We start from the raw sequence: 16,121 nt of genomic DNA, 5'->3' as shown, positions 1-16,121 counted from the left end.
GGTGTGAGCATCTCAGCTGCATGGCGTGTTCGTTTTTATTTTGGCTCTCATGTTAAAGGGATAATCCACCGCTTTTTCATATTAAACTCCTATTCCCTTAACTAAAACAAGTTGACACATACCTTTCGTCTCAGTGTGTGCTCTTAATCGCTCTGACGCGTGGTGACGATCTGATAGCATTTAGCTTAGCACACTAAGCCCAAAACAGAGATCAAGTTAGAAGCGACCAAACACCTCCACGTTTTCACTATTTAAATACAGTTACACGAATAGTTAAATGACCTAGTATGGTGACTTTTCTAAGCGCGTTAAAAAGGAGAACTATAATGAATGGTGGAATAGCACTTCTTTTTTTTCTTTTTTTTTTTTTTTTCTTTTTTATGCTTACAAAATCTTTTAATACAATTTTAATAAAGGTTGTCGAATCTCAAAAAATGTTAATTGTATTAACTCAAAATTTCAAGATTGTAGAGTTACATTACAATCTATTTTTATAGTGGAATAGCACTTCTGAGAGTACTTCGACTCGGCGCAGTAAAAAGTCACGCCTGAAAAATCCTCCCTCACATCTCTCCCTCACGCTCTCATTTCTGTCAATAGCTGTCAATAGGAGGAGAGGATTTTGCTAAAATGCGTGCAGCCTAGAAATAGAAGAGATGCCTTTTTTCATGCAACACGCGAGCGTGTTGGAAGCGTTTCCAGGCAAAATAGTATAGGAAAAGATGTTTGTCATTTTGACATGAATATTAATAAATGGCATTTTCATGTTTGAAAGTCTCTAGGTTAACCTAAATGCAGATATAGGCAAATTTGTAATAATAAAAAAACAATTAACGATTTTAAAATATTGCACCTGTCAATACAGAACGAAATATTCCGTAGCCTATTTTGCCGTCAAAACCATAGATATGTAAAGTCAGTAGGCCACTGCTGACGTTGTCTTTGCTGTATCATTAGGCTATATATTTTTTTTAACGCCACACGGCTGACACGCAACAGAAACGCCACGCTTGCAGTGTCCCTTTCATGCAGCAGCTTACCTACGTAGGTTTGTAACAAATTTACATAATGCCAGCCTGTGTTTTTCATTGGCTGTTGAACGAACAGTGTGTCCTTTGCCCCGCCCACAAACATTGCAATTGTATCTGAGACGGGAAGAGTTTGATTGTTGTCGTCAAGTATTTTCTACTGCCAATTAGATTCACTGATGCACTTCCAAAGGATGAGATTGAAACAGTAAAACTGACGCTATCATTACTGCTCATATCACTGTGTATCCAGTGCTGAGGAAGAGCTGAAATCCAGATATGCTAATGAGCATTTGGTTTCTGACCAATCACAACAGACTGGGCTATCTGACCGATCCAAGCAGGATCTCAGAAAGGAGGGGTTTAGTTAGAGTTTAGCAATGTATATTATGAGAAAAGATTTCATTATCATTAATTAGTGTTTACAGACTTTAAATAAACTAATTTGCGCATTATCAAATTACTTTAAATACTTAAGAAATTGAAGATTCATGAAAATAATAGTATATTAAAAATGATGGTGATACTTTACCATAAGTTTTCATCTGTAAACATTAGTTAACAGGATCTAGCAATGATCAAAACTTCTACAGCATTTATTAATCTCAGTTAATGTTAATCTCAACATTTACTAATACATTTTATCGTTGCATCTGTTGTCTGTTTATTGTATTTAATTGGTTGGGGTTTTGTTAATTATTGTTAATATTATTGCTGAATTTAAATTGTGGTGAATATTTGCTATTTCCGTGCGTTATAAATCCATTAAAAGCCTGTAAGCACAAACATGAATCAGTGGACGCTTCAACAAAGCGTCTCTCTTATATTCATGCACTTTATCCAACAGTTCAACCAATAGTCGTCTTTTAGACCATTGAATCCTTTCTCTGTCAGATAATTACTGTATGTGTGTTGGGGGGAAATGCCATTTGTAATTAGTCTTAAAATGCGTTCTCACCCTCGTTCTTTCCCACACATGAAGAGTGTAAACACGTTAAGAGACAATTACGGTGTTGGACTGCAGATGAACGGCTTGCGCCAACCTGATTGCTAAGAATCATGGGTTTTGCCATGGGAAAGCTGGTTGCGACGCACTCAATTACGTCCGTTTCCTCTCTGAACTGCCAATGTGGGCTGGGAATGAGACGGGCAGAGATGCCACCGACTCGCCTGCAGACTGACCTCCAGAAGCGAGTTTGCTGGCTGTTGTCTGAGAGGGAATTTGGCAGGAGTGTGTTGCGCAGTTGAAGAGTAAATGCGCTCTAATTACGGTCGTGACCATCTAATGAGTTGAGGACCGATGCCAGCGTCCTCCCAATCGGACGCTTCGTGAACCGTGGTTATAATGCAGACGGAGGTTCAAGAGGTCCTCCCTGCAGCCTGTAGCATGATGACGTAGTGGATCATACCCAACACGTACTGGACGTGCATGCATGGTGGTTTTTTATTCACATTTTGATGATGTCACTTACGCATGCACAGCATAGTTTTGGGGACGTCATATATACATGCGCTGTAGAGAGTTTATTTATCAATAATTCTACTTATTACTATTGATCAGTACTACTACTTCACAGGTTAGAACATCATCTACAATATTGATCATACATGTCACTTAAGACCAGCGCATAAGCATTATAACCATAACCCAGAGATCGGTATGAATGACTTCGCCATAACGCACCACCATCCAGTACGTATTGGATCTGATCCAGCTGCGTCATCATGCCACAGGCTGCAGCGAGGGGTGTCTCCGGAGGTGAGACCAGAAATTCTTTCCACTCGTGATCGTGTCGTGATTATTCACTTTTCTAGAAGACTTTACTTACTGTGACCGACCTTAAATCTGGTCATTTCAAATTCCCCAACTCCTTTCCTGACTACCTTGTCACCCCTGTCCTTTTTTAAAAGTGTCCTAGAAGTTTTAAATCTTTATATGAGTGAATAAGTGTCCTGCTACATGGAGACGGGACACTAATTTTAACTTTTCCCAGGAACTAGGGACTTTGGCAGTGGTGGAATGTAATGAAGTACAAATACTTTGTTACTTTACTTTTTCACGTATCTGTACTTTACTTAAGTAGAATCAATAGTGCATACTTTTTACTTTTACTTCGTTACATTTTGCAGCAAATATTTTACTTTCTACTCCACTACATTTCTACAACGTTTCATTACATTCTCGGATCAGTTTCAGGGCTCGAGATTAAGGTTTGTTCGGATAATTAATGGATAATAATAGGCTAATGTATGAACTGACGGTTGCGCTGTTGACAATCGCGCAGCCTCTCGAGGAGAAATGGAAACTCAGTAACATACTGCAGTAAATATTCCAAATGTGAAGGTTTTTATATTTAATAACATATAATACAGTTAAAAAACATCACATGACACGACCAAGAGTGTGTTTTCCTGAATACCATCACGACTGAAAATGTGACACTGATTTCATGACAGCTCAATAAACAATTAATTAAAATGAGTCACTTACATTTTAGATGCAATATAAACTGCTTTTGTTCCATTACAGCAGCGAAAATATTTCCAAGATCAGATCATATTTCCACATCAGAACCACAACGCATCTCACAGCAATACTGTGGCAATGAATGATTCAGCGTTTGAATGAATCGGTTGAATCAAAGATTCAATGACCTGTTCGTAAACGACTGCCAACAACTACATTCATGAACGAATCAGCCGTTTGAACGAACCGACTCAATGACTCACTCATTAAGACCTGCCGCCACCTACTGGTAGTTTAGTTTCATGTTTAAACATTCTTTCCAACGTTTCTTATTGTATTAAAAATATATAGTTAAAACAATCTCATAACATTATTTAATGCAGTTGTAATTTGTCAGTGTAAATTATTTAGTTTAACAACCATATAGCGTTATTCTAATTTAATTTATTGATCAAATTTAAGAATATAAAAGGAAAGCTGAAGCATATCCTATATTTAAGATGAATCCTCATAAATATGAAGATTTTTATACAAATTTATTCTTTAAGGATAAACCCCTTGAGATGCACCATCTCGTTTTCAAGGGGGTCCTCATACACAGCATTAACCAAACAAAAAACAACACAGAACAGAACAATGAAACACAAAACAAAACAATAACAACAATCATCAATCTAAATAAACAGACATACCACTACGCAATTAGTATATAAAAAAATAAATAAATAAAAAACTATAATAATAATAAAAATAAGGAATTGCTGCCAAATTAATGCATATACTCATATCATCTAAAACAATTACAACAAGTTTCAAAACAACAAAATAAACATTTTTTAAACATATTAAATGAAGTCACCGTTCGTACTTTTAAAGGTAAATTATTCCAATCTGCGGGAGCCTTAAACCTGAATGCTTTCTGTCCAGAAGTTTTCTTAACTGAAGGAGTGAAGAAAAAATACTGTGACAAATGTCTCAAATTATATAATGAAGTATATGGCATCAAATACTGTCTTAAATAACTGGGGTAATTAAAGTGTATACATTTAAAAATAAACTGCAGCCAGTGAATATGCCTTCTAATATTGAGAGGAGACCATTTAAGTAACTCATACATAATACAATGATGCGTAACAAATGGGCATCCAATAACAAATCTACACAATTTATTATAGGCTATAGTTAGAGGCAAAATATCAGTTTTAGATGCATTCAGATAGACTATGTCAGCATAATCAAAGAAAGGTAATATAAGTTGTGTAGCAAGTCTTTTTCGAACACTAAATGTAAAGCAAGTTCTAGATCTGTACAGTACACTTGTTCCAAAATTTATTTTTCGAAGTATGTAGTTGATGTGATGTTTATAAGTGAGTTCAGGGTCCAACCATAATCCCAAATATTTAATTTGATCTACTCTACTAATATGTGTACCATCATTACAAATTATTGTTAGATTACTTGATTTTAATTTAGACATACGCTTTGTATTAAAGACCATAGTATGAGATTTAGTTTTATTAAGTAATAAATTATTTGAGCAAAGCCAGTCTTGCAATGCATTAAAGTCAGACTGAAGTAGTGTTTGGATTTGTGTCATGGTGGGTTTTGTGGTATAAATAACAGTATCGTCTGCATAAAGAAGAACAGAAGATTGCACAAGAACTGAGGGAAGATCATTAATGAAAATCGAAAAAAGAAGAGGACCCAATGTTGAGCCCTGTGGTACACCTCTTTCTTGAACAAATAAATTTGATCGTTTTCCTTGAATGACTACGCATTGTTTTCTATTATGTAAATAAGAATTAAACCATAATAAAGAGTTTTGAGAAAGACCAATTGTATAAAGCTTATCTAATAATAAATAATGATCAACTAAATCAAAAGCTTTTTTTAGATCAATGAAGATCGCCCCTGTTAGATCGCCCCTGTCCAATGCTGAATACACATCGTTTGTTAATTTTAAAAGAGTACTTGTGGTTGAATGATTAGGCCTGAATCCGGATTGGAAAGGTGATAGAATATTATTCTTTTCAAGATACATTGATAGTTGATTATAAATTAATTTTTCAAATACTTTAGCAATAACACAAATTATCGAAATTGGTCTATAATTTTGTGGGTCAAGAGTATCACTTCCTTTATGGATTGGGGTAATTCGGGAATACTTCCAAAGAGCTGGTAGCTCACAAGTCTGTAAAGACATGTTAAAAAGATCAGCAAGTGGATATATGAGAATATGTGAGGCTAATTTAATATATCTTGGCTCGATTCCATCAAGTCCAGCACCGGTATTAGCACTAAGCTGATCAATAACCTTCAGAACTTCTATAGGTGTTATCTTAGTAAAGGTAAATGTATTATCAAATAAGTTTGATTTATTATAACAGTTTGTGGATAGATAATTAGATGGTAAATTAGAACAGACAGTAGAAAAGAACTTAGCAAATACTTGGGCAATAGATATGGAATCATAAACTATAGTGTTCTCATCTCTTATCTGCTTAATATCGCATCTGTCTGAATTATTTAATAAACCTTTTATATTACTCCAAAACTGTTTGGGATGTTTAAAGTTATTGAATAAACAATCTTTATAATAGTTACATTTAGCGTTACGAGTCATAGTTTTTGATAGATTTCTTAAGGATCTATAATATTCCCAGTTTTCATTTGTTCTTGTTTTACGGAATTTAGCCCAGGCCTTATCTCTCTGTCTAAAAGTACTTATAAGTTCTGCATTTATCCAAGGTAAATGTTTTCCCTTAACCTTTGATATTTTCCATGGAGCATGTTTATCAAGTACTCTAGTAAACTCTGAATATAAGAAATCCCATGCATCCTGAACATTGGGTATTATCTGATATCTATCCCAGTTTATTGAAATTAAATCATTAATAAATAAATCTAGATTCATCTTCTTGTGTTGTCTGATTTGTATCATTCTAGGAGGTGATTTAATCATTTTAATTTTCCATATACAGTAAATAATAGAATGATCGCTAAAGCAGTCCGACATGATACCAGCCTTAGCAAATCTATCAGGGTGGGTAACAAGAATCCAATCTATTAAAGATTGACTCATTGGTGTAATTCTAGTTGGTTCTTTGATTAATTGTGTTAGGTTCAAATTTTCAAAGTTATTTTTATCTTTAAACTTATCAAGCCAATTTTTATTAAAATCGCCTAAAATAATAATTTCTTTCTTAAACAAAATGGAATCAATAGTAGAAAACAAACAGTTAAATGATTCAACAGGTACAGATGGCGGTCTATATATACTTCCGATAGTTAAATATTTGTTCGGATGAAAGGTTATCTTAACAAAAAGACCTTCAAAATATCTAGGTTGAATTGCAGGTATAATTAATTCAGATGTTAATTTAGAAGAAACATAAATTGCTACACCACCACCTCTGGAGTTTCTGTCAGTTCTATAAAGTTCATAATTTTCAAGTTTAATTTCCCTATCGGAAATCTTACTACTCAACCACGTTTCTGACAAAGTAATAACATTCGGATTATATTGGACTACCCAAGCACGTAGCAGATCAATTTTAGGTAGAAGACTTCTTACGTTCAAATGTACAATTATTAAGCCTTTAATATTATTCATTTAATAATAAAATAAATAAATAAAATAAAAAATGAGTGATAAAAATAATAATGTTTGTAATGCTAAGTAGTAAATTAAATTAGATATTGGACAACAGTAGGAGTATTGCAGCAGTATAATATATTGTGGTGGCATGGCAGAAAAACACATCCACATATAACGATCAACAAACCAGACATAACTCCAAAAAACACTAACTAACAACATCAAAAACATTAAATCTGGCACAGCAGCCCTAGCCATCCTAAGCCAAGGCATAATCATAAGTGGGTCAAATTAAGTCAGTATGAACACAAAGTAAACATTTAATACACAGGCCGGTCTGTATTACGAAAAAAAAAAAAAAAAAAAAATTACAGACTCATTAAATGAAATATGGAGGGGGGGGGGATAAAAAACAAAAAACAAAAAAAAAACAATAACAACAGAGCAACATTATCGAAAACATCAATTCTCACATCCCTACGCAAATAAACAAACAAAAATAAATAATATATTTATATTCCCCTCTCCACCTACGTTTAGGATTTAGAGATTTAAATACATCAAAGCTGATGAAAATGTTACTTCTGAACATTGATATTTAACTCTGCAGATCGCCCTGATATTGTGAGTCAGAATGTAAACTGGGCAACAGATGATACGCACAATTAGCCTACATTAACCCAAAACTAACTTAATTAAAGCACCACAGCCCATACTGTTTTCCTCTTTTTAATTATTAGAATAAGACATTAAGAGAATAAATTGTTATACAAGTACTTTTAATTCTAAAAGTACATTTAAAATCAAGTACTTTTTTACTTTTACTTAAGTAGAATTGTCGTTGTAGTCCTTCTACTTTTACTTAAGTACTGAGATTCAGTACTTCCTCCACCACTGGACTTTGGGGTGGTACTCGTGTGTGGTTGACCGCAGGTCTAAATAAAGTTCTGGGTAAAAATGTTCTCCTCAAAACGGCCCTACTTGTGAGTTTGTAATTTTTCAACGTTTCGGGGCTGGGACTTGGGCGCTAAACATGCTGATTGGTTGAGCTCACGCAGCATTTTATTTCAACCTAAAAGTCTGTTGTGGTGCGTGCAGTAAAAGTCGTTTGCTATTCAAATCAACAATGGAGTTTAAAAAATATGACCGATGGACTGACGACGAGGTTCAGGCTTTATTACGTTTATTTGCGGAGGACGAATAAACCAGTGGGCTCTGGAAAGTCGTGCACAGTCCTACGTCACCAGACTAATCTTCACGGTACTTTAGACCGCGATGGAAATGCAGACAGCAACAGGTCTGTGGGAAAACAAGTTCCTGGGGAAAAAGTTCCTGGGACAAATTGTTTCAGGTAATTTAGTGTGCTGCATTACTCTTTAAAAACCATTCATGTTCCATGTTATCTATTTATTTATTAATGGTGGAGAGTTTTGGATGAATAAGCCCCTCTTATCTTCTATATTAAATGTAATTAATTCAGTTATTCTGTGCTGGGTGGTTCTGTTCCTATAATCATTCATCCTGAGTTACCTTACTTTGTGCAATCACTCTTTTTAATTGAATGTGTTTCCCTGAATGCAGTTTTTGCTGAGTCGAGACTCATCTCTGGACTCTTCTGGTCTGGTTTGGCTGGCCTCTGTAAAGTCTCTCATCTTAATGTCCTAAAGTGAATTGGCTGTCATGTGCAGAAAGAGTTAGTGCTGTCGTGATGCCAGAAGTTTCTCCACCTGCGGCCAGCATTGATTTTTCCAGCGGGACAGACTGAAGAATTATATCTGCACTTGCGTCGCATTAAAATGAGTCTTAAGGGCCGGCTCTGTTGTGTGGCTCATCTTATCCGCCTGCTGTGTGCACCTCTCTGCCATACTAAAGCTTATTTCTGCTGGGTGTTGTGAATGTCACGATTCAAAACAGCGCAATATAATCATAATTATCACGATTGAAGTGGCACCAAATGAGTGGTTCACTTTTATTAACGTCTGTTTAGACGACCTGTTTATTTTATTGCATATGGTTACACACATTATTTTTGATAGTATGCAACGGGAAGAAATTTACTTTTCACATTAAGGGGCAATATTTGCAAAAAAAAAGTTTTTTCCTTTGTAAGGGCAATTTTCAACTACCTTAATAAATCTATCTGTGTTGTCTTATGTCAAATACGTTTTAAATGAATGTCCCTTACCAACAACTAAAGTCAATTTTACAGAAGCTGCATCTGACAATTTCTTAATGCAGCTCAAAATTGGCATGCATGTATTTACACCACAGTTGCATGATGTAAATGGCCTACATAAAGTTTAAAAACAATTTTTTTTAAAAGGTGCTCTAGGCTCAAAGGCTAGGGCTGCAATATTAAAGCAGCACTAGGTAACTTTTCAACCTTCATAATATATTTTTTAAGACTCTTGTGATGATAAATCGACTTACAATAGGTTGAATGACACGTCTGCCATAGCCTGATGGGGTCTGTATCGTTTTTAATTGTACTTTTAAACTTCGGGTTTCGGGTAGTAACCCGAGAACAAAAAGAACTACAAAATTCGACTGCTTTACGGCATATACGTCACTTCCACCAACACACACACTTCCTTACATTCGGACGTGCAAGCCCAACTTTGTTCGTCGGATAATACAGTCATGCCCGAAGCAGCACAGACAAATAAGAAAGAAAAGGTTTTGTTGGAGGAAAACAATAAGAGGAAACGAAAAAGTGATGTGATTAAAGGCAGGACGAGGATCAACATGTGACCAGCGTTTGCTCGTCGGCGTGAGCTGAAGGAGGCGTGCCCGACCGATGCTGTCCTGCTTGTTACGGTGATTACCTACCACTCAAACATTGAACTGAAGTATCATATAGATTCTGTAAAACGCTAACCAATAGACTACTATAATGACGCTGGCTTGTAAACGTGAGCATCGTGATTATTTGGCGTTTGAAAAAAATAAAACCCATGAAATTATATTCATATGACATGCTGAAACATGCCACTGACTGTAACGTTACCTGGGATGAAGACATTTCACACGCGCCGCCAGCAGAACTCTGAACTCCTCCTGCAGTGTTCAGGGGAACTGTTAGTGCTGCACCGACCCGCGGGACGCTTTTATGAAGTTATTTGGCCCGCCCTGCACCACTGTATATATTTTTACAACCCGCCCCGCACCCGCGACCATTAAATAGACATACGGGGTCCGCGGGTTATGAGACGACCCGCGCATCACTAGTTCAGGGCTATAAGGGTTGTCATGTCAACAAATGCACGCGCGATGGCATCCCCTGTTGTAGGATGACAGATCTTACGACAGTAGTTGAGGACATTATTTTTTCCCAACTGTAGGGGGACCCCGAGAGCAAAAGTAGCCAAGTGCGGCTTTAACAGAAAATCATCATTGTCGATGGTGGAAGGTTTCCTTGCCTTCCATTGCCTTTTCCATAAAACTTCACCATAAGGTTTCTTTAGTTAACATGCGCTAACTAACATTGACACATTAATGAATACTGTAACAAATGTATTTTGTTGTCAGTTATTACATTAACTATCACTACTGTACTGGGACTTTGTTGTATAGTTCTACATATGTTTTTTGCCCCCTTTTCTTCAATTTTTGGGGGAAATTTTAATTGATTTTGATGGCATTTTTGTAACTAGACCTGTTAATATCCCAACCTTGTATGGTGTTTATGCAGTGTAGCATGTAGTAGCACAAATCGCATCCACTCTGTCTTATCCCCAGACTCATCTCTGACAGGATGTCCTGCTCCTGACGCCAGCGGCGCAGCCCAAAAGTTACTGATTCTTGATGCCCGTTCGTACACCGCCGCGGTGGCCAACCGTGCCAAAGGAGGAGGCTGTGAGTGTGAAGGTTAGTGCTGGTCAACTCATGATTGTCTCTCTGTAGTAAATCTCTTGACATTGTTGGACATTGTGGACCTATTTTTAATGTGCATTTTAGGATATCATATAAAAAACGCTGACTGGAAACACCAAGAGGCGCATGAATTCTAAAAATATACATATAAAGAAACGTATGCACTCAATTAAGGTGGATAACTTTTTTTAGCCGATAAGAAGACATGCACGCACATAAACTACGATGGAAACACTTACTGAATAAATCCCTCCAAAAACTCAGCAGAGGCTGTGATTGGATAACTGGACTAATCAGCGGACCAATCGCATCTCAGATGTTGGTTTTGGTGGCTGTGGTCAGTATGATTTGGTTTAATTCAGCATCTGACAGAGATCGTGACAGCATTTATTGAGTTTCATCTGCAAAAAAAAAAAAAGATTGCATTTCCCAGGAAGGGATGTTTTGTCCTCTGAACTCTTGGGATGGAAACACTGCTTTTTTCACACATTATGCAAGAAGTTAAAATTATGCAACTTTGTTTTTTGACTATAGTCCGCTTTCTCTCTGGTTTATTTGTGTTTTTAGAGTACTATCCCAACTGTGAGGTGATGTTCATGGGCATGGCCAACATCCACTCCATCAGAAACAGCTTTCAGTCGCTTCGAGCGGTTTGCAGTCAGATCCCAGATCCCGGCAAGTAAGTGCTGCATCGCTGTGCTGAAATTAAAATACAGTCCCGTTTAAAAGTTTGAGGTTGGTAAGATTTTTAAATGTCTTCGAAAGAAGTCTCTTTTGCTCACCAAGGCTGCTTTTTTATTTGATCAAAAATACAGTCAAAATAATGCATATAATTTAAATCAGCTGTTTTCAATGTGAATATATAGGAAAGTGTAACTTATTCCTGTGACCAAAGCTGAATTTATCATCATTACTCCAGTCTTCAGTGTCACATGATCCTTCACAAAACACTCTCGTATGAGGATCTGATCAATTTAATGCACCCTTGTGGATAACTATATTAATAAATAAAAAAAATAATGGTCCCAAATTTTTAAAAGATAGTGTTTGTATTTATATTAAAATAATATAGATATTCTATTTATATTTAAATATCATTAAAAAAAAACATGGGTGAATTCGGGTTGATTGAGGCACTTTTTGCCATTGAGATGACTAGGAAAAAGTGTCTCAAAGAAGGGAACAGAACAAACAAAAATGACAAAAGATTTAATGGAGCTGTCAGGGATTGTGCAATAAATAAAAGTTTGGATGTACTTTCTCATTAAAAAGAAAGGGAAAGTGTGTCCAAACTTTTGACTGGTGGTGTACTTGTTTTGCTGCCCTCTACTGGTGCTTTAATAGCTCCTAAAATAGCTCATATCAAAAGGCTATCAATCTCAAGGTGAATCAACTTTTTTATTGAGAAAAGGTTTTAATAAGTCTAAATATTAAAATCCAGAAATAATCTCTGGCTGTAAAATATCTCCAAAAAATATCCCAGTATGGCCAGGTACTTATCTCCACAATATTTCCAACACTCACTAGTTTGATTTGGTTTAAATATTTCTACTTTTCCTGAAGTGTTCAAAACGAACGTCAGTGCAGTTTGTTTGTGCAATTAATCTAATATCAATATTATCTGAGAAAAGCCTCCAAATGAAGGTGGTTTTATGGTGGCTGACGAGTAAAGCTTCGAATGCACAGCAATTTTCATTTAACACTTAACTAGCCCCGTTTCCACCAAAATTACCCGGAACAATTTGTAGCAGGAACTTTTTTACAGGAACTTTTCTCCCCCCCAGACCTGCAGCTGTCTGCGTTTCGACCGCGATAAAGTTCCGAGAAGATTAGGCAAATTAGTCCGGTGATGTAGGACTGCGCGCGACTGCTCCTCCAAATCAGTGAAGGACAGTAATCATTTTTAAGTGTACCGATTGAAAGATTTAGTGAACTGTTTACATGAGACGTTATCTAAACCGATCTGGTGTTTACATGTGATGACTTTCAATCGCAATCATTTTGTCACATGCAGTTTGTCTGCCGCACCAAAAATGTCAACGCTGTTTTCTCCAGCAGCTGGAGTGTGTTTACTGTAGCCATAGCAACTCTTAACGGCCACCAGGACTAATACAGTATTATTTATAGCTATTTGTTGTAAAGTGTAATAATCATCTCAGAAAAAAAAATCTTCTGTCAGGCGCAGTTAAAGTAAAAACTGCCCGGGGCAATATACGCTGTGTCATTACTCCAACATTATCTTCATAACTTACGAAATAAAAAGTTTACCCCTCAGAAAAATGTACTTTCCTCTCGTCAACATGAGCGCGGCGCGCGCCGTCACGTCATGTAAGGACGCACACTTAAAAGTAATCGGTCAGGTCGTTTACATGGTGAAAAAAAATTAATAACGAGTATGGAAGAGATTCAAGCTGTGCTGCTTTTGCTGGTTATGTATAGGTTTACTAAAGAGGTAATTAACAACGACAGAAAAGAGCACTAATATGCAGATTCAGCAGCATATTCAGAAAGCTTGTAAAGCTAGATTTAAAATGACAATGTATATTATTATCAGCTATTACGGACATTGAACGTGAGATGGCTGAGACGACCGCGCGCCACCAGACAGAGAGCAAGACTGATATTTATTGAACGCAGAACGAACCTCGCAAAAGACTTTTAAAAATGCCTGTTGAACTGAAATGCTGCGTGAGCTCAACCAATCAGCATGTTCAGCGCCCAAGTCCCGCCCTCGAAAGTTCCTGAACTTTGAAAAAGTACTACCTCGCGAGCAGGGCCGTTTGGAGGGGGAAATATTTACCCGGAACTTCATTTATACCCTGGTTCCTGCGGTCTAAACACACGAAGTACCACACAGTAAGTTCCTAGTTCCTGGGTAAAGTTCCTGTGGTGGAAACGGGGCTTTAAGGCCTTTTTGTATAATGCATTATAAAGGTATTCATAATGTGCATTGTAATGCTTGCCTTTTCATGCATTATTGTATCCAAAGTTAAAATGCATTGTGTTTGCAGATTCCTAAAATTAGTTTGTCATGTGTTTTGATGCATTATACTTTCTAAAATGTGTGTTCAATGAATAGATAAATATTATAATGTATTATAACTGTGGTTACTATTATTAATGAGACCGTACAATGTATTATAAATACAAAAGTTATTTCTAATGTGTAATTTGGTTTTGGTTTTGTTTTAATGTTCTTGTATAGCACTTTGGTTACAATCTCTCTTGTTTTAAATGTGTTTTATAAATCAATAAACTAAAATAAACACAAGATGCTTTACATGGCATAATGCATTGAAAATACTTTTATATTGCATTAGATATAAAGACTTCAAGTAAAGTTTCAGCCAAGTTTTTCAGTCAATCTGAGGTATTAACATTAAAGAATAACACGAGTTGGTTTCATGTTGAGAACATTTCCCTGCAAATGGCATCAAACATCTGAAGTTATTTTCAGCTCTGCCTCCACGTCCAGTGTCTCTTTATCAAGTTGCCTTTTAACTTTTGCAATCGAATCTCCCGTTTGCTCTCTCCAGCTGGCTCTCGGCTCTGGAAAGCACCCGTTGGCTCCAGCATCTGTCCGTCATGCTGAAAGCCGCCACTCTGGTCTGCTCTGCGGTGGAGCGGGAGGGACGTCCGGTGCTGGTCCACTGTTCAGACGGCTGGGATCGCACCCCTCAGATTGTGGCGCTCGCAAAGATCCTTCTGGATCCCTTCTACAGAACCATAGAGGTAAATGTGAAGAAAACAGGGATTGATAGGGGTCTAGAGAAAAGTCCAGAGAAAAACTGTATGAATAAATAAGATTATAATAAGTGAATAAATTAGATTAAAATAAAATTTAAAAGAATATGAATAAATTAATGTACTAAACAGATTAAATTTAGATCAAAAGTAAACATTTTGATTTAATATTAAAAAAATAATAATAAGTAAATAAATGCATTTATAATACATACTAATTGTAACTAATTTTATATTTATATCATACATTTTGTGTGTGTATATACGTACATTGGGTGTTTGTAAAAGATAACTTACATTTTAAACTATAAGCAGATCTATGAAAGATAATTCATTGTTTTCAGTCATGTGACAGGCAAAACACCCATAGAACTGCATGACAGGCTTGACGGTTTACCATCTCAAAAGAAGAAAAACTACAATAAGTTTTGGGCTCTTGTGATTCACATTCTGCAGTGCTTCAAACTCTAAAAACAGCAGGACATTATAATGTACTAAAACAGTGTTACAGTCCGTATACACATTAAATCTGATGCATAAATACAGGCGACCAGATGAACTCAGAATATGAACGCAACACGTGTTTTCTTTAACAGTGTGTGTTTATCTGCTCACCTGTTCATGAATGCATCATCAATAGCAGGGTATCCGCGGGGTCTTGAAAAGTCTTAAAAGGTGATAAATCAATTTTGGGAAATTTAAGACCCTTATAAAGTATTAAAAAGTCTTATCACGGCTTTATAAAGTCTTAAATTTTGAAAGAATTTTGTTCAAGCTTTATCAAAAGAGTTTGACTCCAAAAAGTATTTATGAATATATTTATTTTCATCCCCGTAAGTATTAAAAAACAATAGTGTGCTCAGTCTGAGATCGGCTCGGAGCGCGCGCGCGCCAGGGATGGAAATTAGCGCCGCCACCAGCCAAATGCGGCTGATTTTGAGTTGTGGCGGGTAAACTCGCTTCACCTACCGAGCTGTTTCACCTCTTTGTAAACTTTGTTCAATGCATGCGAGTGCTGCCGTATGTGCGCATATGACCAGTCGTTTTCTCTGTCATCACTCGCGTGGAGACGCGCTGTGAGACTCGCGCGCGCTGAGAGAAGATCTGACGCTGTGCATCATCCGAGAGCGCGCGCTCGTCTCACAGCGCGCAAATATTGAGTTCTCTTTCAAGTCTTGCGCTTAAACGGACAAACTCACACAAGATGTCCATCTTGATGAGTATCCTAGCAGACATAGTCTGAATATGCCTTAAGTGAACTGTATAGTATGCACAGTCGAGAAAAAAGAGCATATCCCTGCCTCAGGTCTTAAAGGTGCAGTAGCTTTTACTGCTGCCTGAGTGATGTCCTTATATTCAGTTTGACATTAAACAATGCTCTTGATTGAATAGCTTTTATATGTTTAATAAG

At 36.6% G+C, this 16,121-nt stretch overlaps 1 protein-coding gene across 4 annotated transcripts in view; it reads left to right on the top strand.

Moving 5' to 3' along the window:
* The window catches only part of mtmr4 (myotubularin related protein 4), a 133,017-nt gene that overhangs the window by 99,181 nt on the left and 17,715 nt on the right, over window positions 1–16,121 (top strand). For all 4 annotated transcript variants that reach the window (XM_067439696.1, XM_067439697.1, XM_067439695.1 and 1 more), the window contains 3 exons: window positions 10,832–10,960; window positions 11,534–11,645; window positions 14,503–14,698. In XM_067439696.1, coding sequence (XP_067295797.1) covers window positions 10,832–10,960; window positions 11,534–11,645; window positions 14,503–14,698 — 437 coding nt within the window. The remainder of the gene's footprint in view (window positions 1–10,831; window positions 10,961–11,533; window positions 11,646–14,502; window positions 14,699–16,121) is intronic.

Source organism: Pseudorasbora parva, chromosome 3 (assembly GCF_024679245.1).
Source record: "Pseudorasbora parva isolate DD20220531a chromosome 3, ASM2467924v1, whole genome shotgun sequence".
Classification (NCBI taxonomy): Eukaryota; Metazoa; Chordata; class Actinopteri; order Cypriniformes; family Gobionidae; genus Pseudorasbora; species Pseudorasbora parva.
This window is presented reverse-complemented; position numbering and strand designations above follow the sequence as displayed.